The 12,300-nt window shown below is 40.8% G+C and overlaps 1 protein-coding gene across 4 annotated transcripts in view; it reads left to right on the top strand.

Annotated features, from left to right (window-relative positions):
- LOC113206674 (peroxisomal acyl-coenzyme A oxidase 3) overlaps positions 1-11,008 on the top strand; it is a 22,493-nt gene extending 11,485 nt beyond the window's left edge. For 3 of the 4 annotated variants that reach the window (XM_026422872.2, XM_026422873.2, XM_052273665.1), the window contains exons 2-15: positions 2,316-2,540; positions 4,074-4,235; positions 4,314-4,469; positions 4,551-4,698; positions 4,796-4,970; positions 5,630-5,745; positions 6,521-6,687; positions 6,764-6,886; positions 6,977-7,097; positions 7,175-7,420; positions 7,497-7,651; positions 8,309-8,444; positions 9,469-9,623; positions 9,699-11,008. In XM_026422872.2, coding sequence (XP_026278657.1) covers positions 2,316-2,540; positions 4,074-4,235; positions 4,314-4,469; positions 4,551-4,698; positions 4,796-4,970; positions 5,630-5,745; positions 6,521-6,687; positions 6,764-6,886; positions 6,977-7,097; positions 7,175-7,420; positions 7,497-7,651; positions 8,309-8,444; positions 9,469-9,623; positions 9,699-9,800 — 2,187 coding nt within the window. In that variant the 3' untranslated portion in view covers positions 9,801-11,008. Of the gene's footprint in view, positions 1-509; positions 540-2,315; positions 2,541-4,073; positions 4,236-4,313; positions 4,470-4,550; positions 4,699-4,795; positions 4,971-5,629; positions 5,746-6,520; positions 6,688-6,763; positions 6,887-6,976; positions 7,098-7,174; positions 7,421-7,496; positions 7,652-8,308; positions 8,445-9,468; positions 9,624-9,698 lie in introns of those variants that run through there. The other variant, XM_052273664.1, reaches the window with a different exon arrangement.
- Positions 11,009-12,300: the final 1,292 nt, after the last annotated feature.

Genomic DNA, 12,300 nt, shown 5'->3' with positions numbered 1-12,300 from the left:
TAGGCAATTTGTTCTACAAAACCCTTGAAAGTAGGCAACCCACAGGAAATCGACCCCTCTGTCAGACGGACTTAAAACCGCACCTGTTTTGACCTCCAGCGCGTAACAATACGGGAGCGTTTGCGTGTGGAGCGGCATCCGGCATCCTTGTGACCAGTATGACGCCCTGAATCAAATCTTTGACGCAGTATCAAAGTGAGTCAGTCATCAAAATAGATGACTATTTTAACGTCACGGTGACAGTCGACGTCTTAAGTGCCTACTTGGAAAGTGCCCTTTACACGCAGGAGATGGTCGGATGTCAGCCGTCTACGATCGCGTACTGCTCGACTCTAGATAAGATAAGTCCTTCATAGCCAACTATGATCCTGACGTCGGTCTCAGAGCCCAGCGGACGCACCTGCGTTCCTCTAGAGTACCCATGCGATATTGATCCTTGCAGACTGTTTAGTTTGAGGACAGTGAATGGCTTGCCATAAGCCGCAATCTGATCATGCGACTAGATCCTCCATAGACCTCAGGCCATGGCGGCAATTACGGTGTGTTCGGTTTTTTGAGGGTGTATTGGTAATCAGAAACGAAACAACACTGTAATTCAACGAATGTGACGTCACATTCGTTTCAATGTGAATTGTGTCACGTTCGTTTAAATGTTGTGTCACATTCGTTTAAACGTGAATCGGCCAATGCCTGGGCCCATTTGAGCATTAATTCACGTGAAGTCACGTTCAAATGAATGTGACACAATATTCAAACGAATGTGACACGTTTCACATTGAAACGAATGTGACGTCACATTCCTTGAATAACAGTGAAGGATGGTCTGGATAGTGAGGCGACGTTGTTGTATGTAGTACTAGGTAGATGTACGCCAGACCACGTCTCGCGTAACAGGCTTCGCGATATCTCACGAAACACTGTTACGCTGCGACGCGCCTGGCACACATATACCTAGGCCTGCGGCGCTGACACCCGAGTCGGGCAAAGGGCACAGTCGTCAATAGGCCTTCGGCCCCAAAAGTCACTAATTTTGTTCCTCGGGGTTTCAGTTTGATTAGTTACCCCACCGCAAACCATCAAAGATCAGAGAGTAATCATTAAACTATTTGGGGTCATTTTCGTGTGGGAAAACGCCCTCTGGCGCCCAAACGGTTAAAGATAGAGCCAAACGGACAAAATTTTGGGGTCAAGAGTTCTACCTGTACGAGTCATCCATTTAAAAGATGTTAGTAAAGTATGTTTTAAAAGAATGCTTTAGGCTTTTTGATTTTTTTGACACGTAAATTTTTGAGCCAGAGGGCTCAAAATCAATACAGTTCTTCCTTTTTTTGATACAAGTTAGAATAAAGAATTGAGCCTTCTACCTCAAACCGTGCTCGAGTTATGGTGCGAACAGACAGACAAACAAACAGACAAATAGACAGACGCGAAACTTTTGAGCATCACTGGAGTAATAGGCTTCGCTAATCGCTCAGCCAACTAAGTACACCGAAAAAAAATTCTTATGGAAAGAAAGGCGCATCCATCAAAGCCTGCATCATATCACAAAGCTGTTATGTGGGCACATTGCAATCAGTCCAATATCATCAAATTCCAATCAATCCCCACACTGATAGATAAAGTGTGCAACTGGCGTGCACTTTCAGGTGCTCAACACCATGCTGCACCATGCTGCACACTTTTATGTGTTTGACTGGATATTTTAATACTAAAAAGCGTTAACACTAAAGTTACACACTTAAAACTGTGGTTTGCCATTAAGGTTTTGACACTCTAAAGTGTTCAAATTTACTGTTGAACACTTTTAAGTATTCAAATTTCCCGTCTAACACCTGGGTATGTCCATCATAGAGTTGAGCACTACTTACTTACTTATCCAAAACGAAATTGTACATTTTCACCATGTCAGTCGCGTTTCTTACACTCTTTCCCACACTACAAAATGTAACGTTCGCGAAATTTTCCTTTTGGCCGAGCTATCATTGCGAGTCGTACATGAACAACCTCCCACTCTTGCTTGTTAATCGATTCCAAGTCTATACGCAGGGCTTGTAAATTTTTCATGTAAAATTTTGAATTAGAATTGGACATGTTTCATGCAAGATTTTACAGTGCCCTGTACTACAAATTTTCACACTTGTAATGTGGCACATATCACATTAGTTTTTCTACTGTTTAAATTTATGCCAATCTGCCGCCGGCAGGTTAAAGCGTGAATTTTTTAAAAATATACTGTGCGCAACCCTTACGTGTAAAATCCTGCTACTTGTTCAAATTCTTTTAAAGAGTAATTGTTTCTTCTGTGTTGTTTTTAGATGGGTATCGTGGACGTTCGCCAGCCTTTGGCCGACCATGAAGGCCGTCCGCACCGCCTGGACCAGGGCCTGCAGAGCGGCGTCTGGCGCCATGATCTGATGCAGGAGGTGGCGCCGGACCTCCCCGTCGTGCCCGGCCCGCTCTCCGAGTACAGGCAGCAGGCGTCCTTTGACTGGAAGCAGCTTCGCATCGCCCTTGAGGACCCGGAGATTCTGCGTATCAAGGTAATTCTTGTTGGGTCTAACGCAATGTAAAGCACCCACACTCTTGAATTCCTGTGAACAATTTGGGCTGCTTCGTAATTGCGATCCAATTGCGAAGTGTAGTGACAAGGAAATTCTTTTTAATTGTGAAAAAATGCTTACGTCGTAGGCTTACTAAAATCCTTTGCAGGATATTAGTCATATCCGAGTAAGCACGAAGAACTCTCTTTGGACTCATTTCATGTCATTTAGTTTTTGACTGTCATGGAGAGTGACTTCCCGCTAGAATTAGACCGATATGCAAAGTTTGGAAAGAAAGTTGTCACCATGAGAAAGTTTTACAGTCAAAACTGCAAATGACTTGATGGTGAGGGTTTAGGTTGGTGCGGTCAGTTGACGGTTGCACTGAACCACATGGCGCGGCCCATTATTAGCGATGGTCAGTCACAGGAAAGCGCTCCCGTGTGGCGTGAACCGGCAATCTCGAGTAATACGGTTCTTAATTAGGGAACTCCCTCTTGACGTCGTTAAATGACTGTTTCAACGACCCTGGAGGCAAAAAGTTTACACCAAAGATCGTAGGATAGCGGTTGATCCAACAAAAATGGAGTTACTTTTCGCGTACGACCATTAGCTTGAGAGGCATACCGATTATTGGGAAATACGCCTTAAATTCTCGTTGACCTGCAAACGTTAAGGAATAGAGTTAAACCCTACATTAGGAACAAAACGAGATTTTTTACTTAATATTTAAACCGTTTGGCGAAGGTTGTAAAGAACACAAGAACACAAACAATTTAATTTTGTGTGGACTTGGCTTGTTTGTTTTTTTCGAGGGTTTAATGTTTTTACTTGATCTTTACCTCCATTCTCACTACTTCTGTAATGAAGGTGGAATGACGAGTACTGTGCTCAGTCTGTTGTAATCAGTTATGCACTACACCTACAGCCTTCAGGATAGCAAAATGTCGGCTTTGGTCCGTTGACCAGTCAATATTGGAGGGTTTTTTCAAGTTATTACTCAAAATTTAAATTAATAGCGGAAATTGAAGTCGTTCAATACGATGGCTAAGCGCTAGGCGAAAAGCGCTTTTTTTTGCCACGAAAAAAATATAAACAAGAAAGTGTGCTTGTATTTAACACCCATTTGGTGTAGAACTAAAAATATTTTCGTCCTCACTCCTCACCAAAAGCGAACTACGGCGGCGTTTTCGTTTGAGTTTTGAAGAGCGGTGCTTTGTCAACAAGGCCAGCGATGTTTGAACCCTCACACCAGGTCTTAATTAGGCATTATCTAGAAAGTACGTCCGTTATTTGCCGTCTCAAACCAGCCAAGTTCAGCCTCTGCAAGATCTCATAGCCCCTGGTAGGTAGGCAACTTCTTGCCTGTAGAGTTTGCGTGTACAGCCGAGCTCCTGTAACTTTCGGAACCTGAGACTAAGGAACGTACTTTCTGGACGATGCCTTTCCCTATACCAAGAATATTTAAAGAATATGGGTTTGCTGCTCCTTTGTGTATCAATCATAGATTGATACTCTGGCTTCTTGTTACAGATGAACTTGTGGAGAAAGCTGGAAGCCGACCCCGTTTTTGCACACCCAAGAGTTACTCCCCCGATGGAAGAACAAAAAAAGCGTGTTGCAGTTCAGTTGCGAAGATTTCTGGAACTGAACATTATTCCTCAAGAGGTTCACAATTATTCATACAAGGACAAGGTTGGTTTTAGTTGTCTGAAATTTAAAGTAATACAGAAAGTGATAATTAGCAATGTCTTATCAACATTTTTTTTTCAGACTAAGTTTATGATGGCTATAAATGCAGCAACTTCATCATGGAACAAAAATTTGTCTGTCAAATTCGGATTGGGTGTTTCGTTGTTTACTAATGCCCTTTTAAGTCTTGGAACAGAGAGGCATTTGCCTTTTTATGATGCAGTGTGGGATAACAGGGTATGCTCTTAAATATACAATAGTGCGAGCACATTTTCTGTGTGATATTTTGTTTAAATATTTATTGTTTGTTTATTTCAGTTTTTATTTGCTTTGGGTATGACAGAGGTTGGTCATGGTAGTAACACTAAACAAGTGCGTACTACTGCAACATATGACCCTCCAACTCAAAGTTTTATAATTCATACACCTGATTTTGAAGCTGCTAAATGTTGGGCTGGGAACTTGGGTAAGATTTGAAAAAACACAACTATAAATTTACTTACTAATCTTTGGAATAAATGATGCAATTTTTCACTCTTGTGGAAAACTCTTTCGTTCATTAGGTAAGACATGCACCCATATAATGCTGTTTGCTCAGTTAATAACAGCAGATGACACATGCCATGGACTTCATGCATTTCTTGTACCTATACGAGACCCAGAAACACTCTCACCGTACCCGGGTATAAGAGTTGGTGACATTGGAGAAAAAATTGGGCTGAATGGAATTGATAATGGGTAAGCTGAGTTACTCTGCTAGTCTCTAAATGTTCAACAGTTTGCCACTTGTAAGTGGCGAACTTCTGTTATACACTTACAACTGTGGAGATAAAAATTTCGCCGCTTACAGCTGCAAGACTGAAACGTTCGTCACTTCCGACTGCAATACCTTGTTTTGCACCGATAATAGCTCTTCTACCTCATGAAAAGTAGTGCAGTTGAAAGTGAAAAACCCTTTAGATCTGTTGTTACACCTATAAGTGGCGAAAGTTAAAGTTATACAGTTATGAGTGTACAACAAAAGTTCGCCATTTACAAGTCACTCGTCTCTGACTCAAAGCACGCACGGCGCAGCGACTCTGATTGAAACCAAGTATCTTTGCGCGACTCTGGTGAAACCACGTAACGCATTTTTTGACGATTTTTTTGAAACCATATATTACAATGGAGTGAAACTTTCTCTTTCAAATGGCATAGGTTTCAAAAATCAGCAAAAGAGCACAACAATTTCTTCAGAGTCCCTGTGCTGTGCGTGCTTTGAGTTTGGGACGAGCAAAGTGGCAAACTTTTCTACATTTTGATTGGTAGGGCACTTATTCCGTCTTTGAAATATCGAAATATTTTTCTGCAAGTCTTTGCAAACTTGTGCAATGTATTGATTTTATCGACTTATCTAGGTTTGCTATGTTTGATAACTATCGCATCCCAAGAGAGAATCTACTGAATCGTACTGGTGATGTAACAGCTGAGGGAGAGTATGAATCATGCTTTCAAAACCCAGAGCAAATTCTTGGTAAGAAACAAAAAACTAACACAAGCGTAAGACGAGGGCTTTTAGAAATGACTGTCGCCACCAAATGATTGCTTTTAAGTTATTCAGGTATACTTCAGGAAGTGTATGTGTACCCCTCCCAACCCACCCTTCCTGCGTTCAAGTCCTGAGCAGATGACACGAGAGGTGTGATGCTTGAGTTTTGTAGGCATTTATACATCGCTCTCATAAGAGCAGCATACTTGCTCACACTGACAAACCAAGTTCTCAACTGCTGAATACTTCTAAGTGTACAAACTGCAAGTTAGATACTTACTTGCATGTATTCAACTCAGTAGTTGTGCCCTTCAAAAAGTGTATAACTCTTCTCTTGAGCACTTCATCATACACAGTAAGCGTCCAATGTAAGAAAGTGTTCAACAGGGGACTTGCACTCTTACAAGTGCATCGTCAAGTGCATACCGAGTTGAAGACTTGCAAGTGTACTACTACTGAGGTAAACACTTTCAAGTATTCAACTTGCAGTTGCACACTTACACGTGTTGAGCAATTGAACACCTATACGTGTTGAGCAGTTGCACACTTAGTTTCAGTGCAGTAGTTAAACAAGTTTGTTTAAACAAAGTAGACCTTAAATGAAATGGCTAAAATAAGCCTTGCTATGGAAAATGAAAAATTATCCATTATCATAGGATAGCTTCTAAAATTGCTTTTAACATTGAATTGACTTTATATTGAGGTATGATAAGTATGATAAATATGTGTTAAACATTTCTTCATCTTCAATGATCTTTAGGTGCTGCTTTGGAAAATTTGTTGGCTGGCAGAGTAGCAATATCTCAGGAGAGCACACATGATCTCTGCACGGCTGTAACAATTTCTGTCCGATACGCTGCAGTACGAAAACAAGGTGGTCCACGTAATGCCAAAGAAGAGCTATCAATCTTGGAGTATCCTCTTCATGTGAGCTTAATTATTCTTAACTATATGCCCGTCATCTGTTGTGTTCTTTTTCATGATTCTATCAATTTTTGTACAGCAATGGCGTCTGTTCCCATATGTGGCAGCAGCATGTGTATTCAAAGTATTTATTGGCGACTTTACCGATCAGTATTTAGATTTGGTGGAGCAATCTTACAAAGGTGCTGAAATGAAAGATTTGGTTAGTTTTGTGTTAAATATGAAAACATTTATCAGATTTATATTTACAAATTTTACTGAAATGGTAGCTATTTTCTTTCCCTGTTTGTAGACATCTGTTGCTGCAGAAGTTCATGCTATGGTCTCTGCTACGAAACCTTTGATAACCTGGACATGTGCTTCGGCTCTTCAAGAAAGCCGCGAGGCCTGTGGAGGACATGGTTATCTTAAAGGTATTTTAAGTTCTAGTGGACTGTGGAATACGTTTCAAAATACCAATCTTCTAAAAACGACGTTTTTGACATTGCAGCATCTCAGTTAGGTATAATGCGAGCTGACCATGATGCTACTGTAACATACGAAGGAGACAACAATGTTTTATTACAGCAAACAAGTAATTGGATTGTGAGAAATTGGCCTCATGCTATTCAAGGAAACACTTCAGCAATACTCGATGCATCTCCTTTCGGAACATTACATTGTCTCATTAATGCTGAAGAAAAACTCAAGGAAGAATTTACAGGAACAACCGTTGATGATGTGTTGAATCCACATTGTAAATATTGCTTTTAATTTCAATGACCTTACCATAAAGTTATTTTGGTATTAAAAATATTTTATGTCCTGTGCAGTTGTCAAATCATCATACGAATGGCTAGTGTGCTGGCTCACTCAGTCATTAGATAATCAACTGCAGAAGCTGAAAAGCTCTGGCCTAGATAGGTTTACTGCCCGTGCCCAAGTGCATGCCTTCTATGCAAAGCCTTTGGCTCTTGCCTATGGAGAGGTATGATCTTGTCAAACCTTGCAAAAGAAGTTTTGGTATACTCTTGGGCGAAGTTTAGTGTAAATGAGAGCAGCGTCGGCTCCAGGCTAGATTGTAAATGTGTCCGGCTCATGCCACGCGCCACAGCCGTCATTGGGCGGCGATTGGCAGCCCCGAGCGCGCTCATTGCCTCCACCACAGGCCTATTGTCCGCCCGGCTAACCCGCGCGTCTCCAAAATTTGCACGCGTTGAACGACAGCGTTCGAAGTAACGTCAATCTACTGGAAAACTCGTGACAGTAAACTAAAATGTGACTGTACGACGCTTCGTCCGAGATTAGTGACGACTATTCTAGAATGAACAACGCAGCCGTTATTTCGAACGCTTCAGTTCAGCCCTTCAAATTTTACAAATCGTTCACATTTTGGAAATGGGTGGGGTGACGGTTGGACTGTAGTGGGGACGTGTGGGGGCAATCAGCGCCGAGCGCGTTGCCAATCGCCGGCGTGGCATAAGATGGACACAGTTACAAACTAGCCTGGGCCCTACGCAGGCCCCTTCTCCACTATGCTTTGTCCAAGAGTATATGTCCGACTGGTATAAGTAATTATTTGCCTTTCTTTGGTTGACTGGATTTATTATGGTTTTGTTGTCTTAAAATATTATTCTGTTTACAGAACAGTGCTTTGAGTTACTTCTGGGAAAAACTAAAAACCCCAGAACTTCCTTGTGAAATCAGGAGTATTCTAGAACGTCTATATGTACTCTATGGTTTGTGGGGTATTCAAAGAAACTTAGCGTTGTTTTACAAAGGTTTGTTGTAAATTTCTGTTAAGGGAGACCGGGGCTACTTCTTGACCAATTGACCACTGGGGCTACCTCAACACTGGGGCTACCTCAACACTGGGGCTACTTGAATACCCCCCCCCCCTTTTTGAAAGAACGGCGTACTATACGGAAAATTCGGACTTGACCTCTTTTAGATATTCAACTCCTCATATGATTTTTATAAGAACGGTGGTTGTGTTGTCATTACTTTGTTGCACAGCAGAAGCTCGAATAAGTTATGCTTCAAAATTTACGTAAAATTTAATATTTGGTAGTTGGTTTTGTCCCGCTTTGGTTAAAAGAAATGATGCGGCTGACCATCTTCGCAGATTTTCTTATTTCTATGGACAATTATACTTGGATTCAACCCGAGTCCGCGTCAAGGGATCAAGTTTTGTGGCCGCTATGGCCCGGTACTTCTTAGTCCACCATTTGGGGCGACTTGAACACCCCCAAATTTTGACTGTTTTTTCACGACGCTTGGTCAATTAGCGCAATTATTCCTACCCTAAACTAAAACAATGTTTAAATGACATTTTTCAATAGTTTTAATGTAAAACTATTTGGAGATAGTTTTTAAGTTTTTTTATTCCAATAATAAATATTTATTATGGAATTACTCTCTCACATTTGAGTTGAGTTCATTATTGGGTACGGTTTTGGTTTAAAATTCGTCAACTGTTCTGAATGTTCAGGGGGTGTTCATGGAACCCCAGGGGGTATTCAAGTAGCCCCTATATGGGACACCTTGAACCTTTGTAGTGCTGAACTATTTCTCACAATATACGGAAAACGAGATGCGTGACGGCGGAATGGGACTGGAACTTAAGTAGAGAAAGGTTGGGGCTACAATAAGCGCGAACGTTGAATTCTCTACCTCATCGTGTCTGTTCTCCAGGGCCCAAATGCCAAATCCTGTTCAAGAAGCCTCGGTCTCCCTTACTCTTTTTTTTTTTCTAAAATACAGGTATCCTTTTCCTTGATTTATATTGTTTGTATCATATTTCAGGGGGTTTTGCTTCTGGTTCTAAAATGGCTGACCTCATTCAAGAAGCCTGTCAAGCTGTTTGTGGTACACTGAAACCAGAAATTGTTGCTGTAATTGATGCAATTGCACACCCAGATTCTGTTGTGAAATCAATTTTAGGTCGCTCTGATGGAAAGGTATGTTCTTAAATTTTATATTATTTTTTAATTTTGAAAGGCTCTTTCCTTGCATCCTTTTTTTTTCTAATCTAGATTTATGACCATCTTTATGATGCGTACATGTCTCAACAAGGAAACACAGGAAGGCCAACTTGGTGGCATGAGGTATCAGCTAAGACTCAGTCTAAACTATGAGCGCATCCAAATTAAACTTTAAGCAAAATCTTGGTTGTAAGTAGGCTAAGCTCAGGGTTCAATTGTTTTATATAATATTATACACGATTTCAACAGTATTTTTACTGTTTAAAGTCATGAGATTCGCCCCAACTGAAGAACCAGTATTTTTGTATTTTACATTTGTTAACCAAAGTGAACACGTCTTGTCAATATAATGTCAGACCTGACAGTCTCAGTATTTTTTATATTTCCCCCCCTGTATATTGGTATTAAGCTTTCTGTGTGAAGTGGTGGTAGTAGAGCTTTAATCTTTTCAACCTGTGCAAAGTGTATGACTACTACACATCCAAGATTACGTGCAGCGAGGGTTCTGGTAGCAAACATCCTCCTCATCTTGACTGTAAAGTCTAAATATGTAGTTAGACGTCAATGTTGAATTGTATCTTGTATTGTGTCAATGTATTTTCAGTCCTATTGTAAAACTCAAGCTTGTGGGATCTATTTGCATTTATGTATTTTGCGAGGAAGTGCTTCAATATAGTATTGCTTCTAGGTGTGGAATTTTCAAAACTAGGCGTGTGGTATCCACTTTGTTACCTTTAAAATGGAGATTAAAATCACGGAATCTCAATCAACAGCCCTTTAGTGTTTTGTTTCAAATTTCTTCTTTGAAATACGCTATTTAATTTCAGATCAGATCTATCCATTGCCATCATGCTATTTTTAATTTTCAATCTTCTCTGTTATGACAAATTTGTAGCTTTTAATCCAAATGGCAATGTTATGTGTAGTACTCCTATACAATGATAAATATAGGTGTTGATATCATTTTACTTTAAGTTTATGTTTGTGTAATAGTCTTCCTAAAATTTAATTTTTCTCTTCTTAGAAGGAAACAAAACAGATTTTACTACAGTTCTAATTTTGTTTTATCTATAAATTAAAATTTTATAAAGTCTTTGCAGTGATAAATGTAACATCAATTGAACTAGCATCTTCCCCCCCAGCATCTGGTTTCTACTTCCATTTTCTTATGTAATCTTGCCTGTAGGAAATTGTATCTTGCCATCTAGTAAAGTTACACTTGCAAAATCGGATTTGATAGATGTAGTATGTAGCCTGATGAAGTATTTACATACATTTTCACTTGCACCTAGAATCGCAAACAAAAGTGTAACTGTACTGCATTTATGAATGTTGAAATAAAATGTTTATTGTTACACTAACCAACCTGTAATGTGATGTCTCGTTTCCAACCCTTCACGCCATTTGAATCTCTTACACCACCTTAACTCGACCTGGAGCAGTCTATCTGCATATCTCGATCTCGGATTTGAACCAACAAGCCACGTTCGGTCCAAATTCAAGATCAGCGCGGGAGGTATCCGTCACGGACTTCATCTCCTACAGTAATTTTAAAATGCGATGTCGACGCAGGTAGCTGCGGACACCAACGGTCGCTATTGGACCTAGCTCAACCGTTGAAATCTGTCCCTTTAATCCCTTTTCGATAAAGTATCGAAATAGTCGATGTCGAAAAAACGTCGATTTGTGGGACAAAATCCCATCGATTCGACTTTTGGAATCGACAATTTTCGACCGGCCTAATCGACGTCGATTCGAGGTCGATTCGACCACTGATTTCTCACGTGGACACTTCTTAGGTGTATGCGCCACATAGCGTAGCACTATGGCAAGTACACACTTCAAAGTGTGTGCCATGCCAGACACACAGTCCTTTGTGTGCTTTCAAGTGCACACAAGGAAGAGTGTACTTACTATGTACACTAGGGTGTTAAAAAATTGACATGCTTGAGTGGACTTTATTGGAAAGCTCATGACTCGATCTGAATCTGTGCTAAATTTTAAAAGCTGTCCGATGAGGGGAACCATCCTCTCCCAACCAACCTCTCCTACAAAGTTTGATTCACATTTGACAACATGTCTAAAATGTCGCACACAGTCGCTGTCTGTGTGACTTTATGTCCGTAGCTTATAAAGGTTTTTGCAGCAGGAATACTGACAAAGGGTGCAAAAATCAGTAACAGGATGAGAGTGCACACCAACTGCCGTTTCCGGACGCATGCAAGCGCCGATTACCGATTCGCACTCCGCTGGCCGGCCCTGTGGTTGTGGATCGTTATAGCTACGCTGGCTGCCTGTACGAAAAACTAACGGGGAGCGTGAGCCTTGTGGACTGGTCGATGGGACTGTCTGTCGAACGGCTCTGTGGCCGTCGGTTTTTCGGTTGCTGATAAGCCAGCTCTCCTAGCACTGGTAAAACAAGTGTGCATAATTTAAACACCACCGTACCGTGTGTAAGTTGTGATTTTAAACATTACATGGTGTTCAACACAATTTGCACACTCGCGTGGTGTGCACATTTGAAACGTTTTGTAAACGTTTAAATTCTGCACACTTGGACACTCATAGTTGAATGCTATGAATAGGAACCATATAGTGCGTAGCTTCTATACTTTTCGTAAGTGTCGAAAGTTTAAACACCAATTGACGTATA

This window comes from Frankliniella occidentalis, unplaced genomic scaffold (assembly GCF_000697945.3).
Source record: "Frankliniella occidentalis isolate FOCC.00 unplaced genomic scaffold, Focc_3.1 Scaffold290, whole genome shotgun sequence".
Lineage (NCBI taxonomy): Eukaryota > Metazoa > Arthropoda > Insecta > Thysanoptera > Thripidae > Frankliniella > Frankliniella occidentalis.
The sequence above is the reverse complement of the archived record's forward strand: the minus strand, read 5'-3'. Positions and strand labels throughout refer to the sequence as shown.